General features: G+C 53.5%; 1 protein-coding gene across 1 annotated transcript in view; it reads right to left on the reverse strand.

Moving 5' to 3' along the window:
- The window catches only part of EMH_0018060 (uncharacterized protein), a gene marked incomplete at both ends in the record, with an annotated part of 1,973 nt that extends 1,238 nt beyond the window's left edge, over window positions 1-735 (reverse strand). Inside the window, one exon of the mRNA XM_013501046.1 lies at window positions 1-735. Within this exon, the coding sequence (XP_013356500.1) occupies window positions 1-735 (735 nt within the window).
- Between the last annotated feature and the right edge of the window lie 802 nt (window positions 736-1,537).

Here is a 1,537-nt window from a genome sequence, read left to right on the forward strand (position 1 = left end):
TTGCTGCTGCTGCTGCTTTGAAAGGGCCTCCTGCCGCGGCAGAGGGCACCGAGGGGCCCCCCTACGTTTTGCTGCTGCAGCAAAAGCTGCAGCAAGCAGCTGCAGCAGCTGCGGGTCGCGGAGGTGCTGAGCGAAGGTCCAGGTGTATCGACACCAGGGGCGGCCTCTTGCTGCTGCACTGTCTCCTTTCTGTCTCCTGCTGCTGCTGCTGCTGCTGCTGCTGCTGCTGCTGGTGTTGCTGCTGCTGCTGTTGCTGTTGCTGCTGCTGCTGCTCCAGTCTGCATACGTGCTGGATCGCTTACACCGTGGGGGCACTTCTGCTTCCGTAGATGCTGCTGCTGCTGCTGCTGCAGCAGCAGAAGCAGAAGAAGCAGCAGCAGCAGCAGCAGCAGCAGAAGGGGCCCCCGAGATGTTGTCTGCGCAGCTGTCTTCAAGGCAGCTGTATGAAGGGGGGCCCCCATTGAGGGGAGCCAGGGTAGGGGGGCTAGCAGCAGCACCCCCCCCCTTATCATCAGCTGCTGCTGCTGCTGCTGCTGCTGCTGCTGCTGCTGCTGCTGCTGCTGGTGCTTCTGCTGCTACAGTTGCTGCTGCTGCTCCTGCTGCTGTCGATGCTTGCGATAGAAGACTCGCAGTGGGGGCCCCCAGGGGCCCCCCAGAGATATCTTTGTTTGCTGCATGTGCGCTGGGGGTACTGGAGGGGGGGGCCCCCAAGCGGGGGGTGGGGGCCCCCCCCATCAGGGTTTGAATGAACTGACAGAACGGGGGGCCCCTCCGGGCTGCTGGATAGGGTTTAGGGGCCCCCAAGGGTTCTGGGGGCCCCCCTATTGCAGGCAGGCAAAGAAGAAAGGGTTTGGCTTGAAGAGGGTTTGCAACGCGAGGGTTTAGGGTTTAGGGTTTAGGGTTTAGGGTTTAGGGTTTAGAGGTTTACACTGTAGAAGGGGGTAGTCGTTGAGATGCCAAACGAAAACCTCTCCTATAAACCCTAAACCCTAAACCCTAAACCCTAAACCCTAAACCCTAGGCGGTGACCTCAGGGGTGGCAGCCTCAGCAGGAGTGTGTTTGTTGCGGCTAGAAACAACCGAAATAAACGTAAATATATAAAAATAAAAATAATAAATTTATTTTTTATGTTTTTAAGAGAAAGAAATGCATATATTTGTTGCTGGGGGCCCCCAGACCACCCCAGCAACACCACCGGTGCTGGGGGGGTTGTTATAGGTTGCTGCTGCTGCATCTCTGCTTCTTTTTTCTTTTTTTTTCTCTTTTTATAATATTTTATGTTTTAATTTATTTATTTTTACTTTATTTTAATTTATTTCAGAGTTTTATACACAAATAACGTAACAACGGGGGGCCCTAACCACTGGTCCTCAGCAACAGCTGTACCCTCTGGGTTTGGGGGCCCCCCCCCCAGGTGTGAGTGGTTTAGGGTTTAGGGTTTAGGGTTTAGGGTTTAGAGAGAATTTTCTTTTTCTATAGAGACTTTATTAGGGTTTAGGGTTTTTAATTTAGTGAGGAGAACAGGCGTTTTCAGCT

This window comes from Eimeria mitis, genomic scaffold, assembly GCF_000499745.2.
Source record: "Eimeria mitis Houghton genomic scaffold, Emh_scaff622, whole genome shotgun sequence".
NCBI classification, from domain to species: Eukaryota; Apicomplexa; class Conoidasida; order Eucoccidiorida; family Eimeriidae; genus Eimeria; species Eimeria mitis.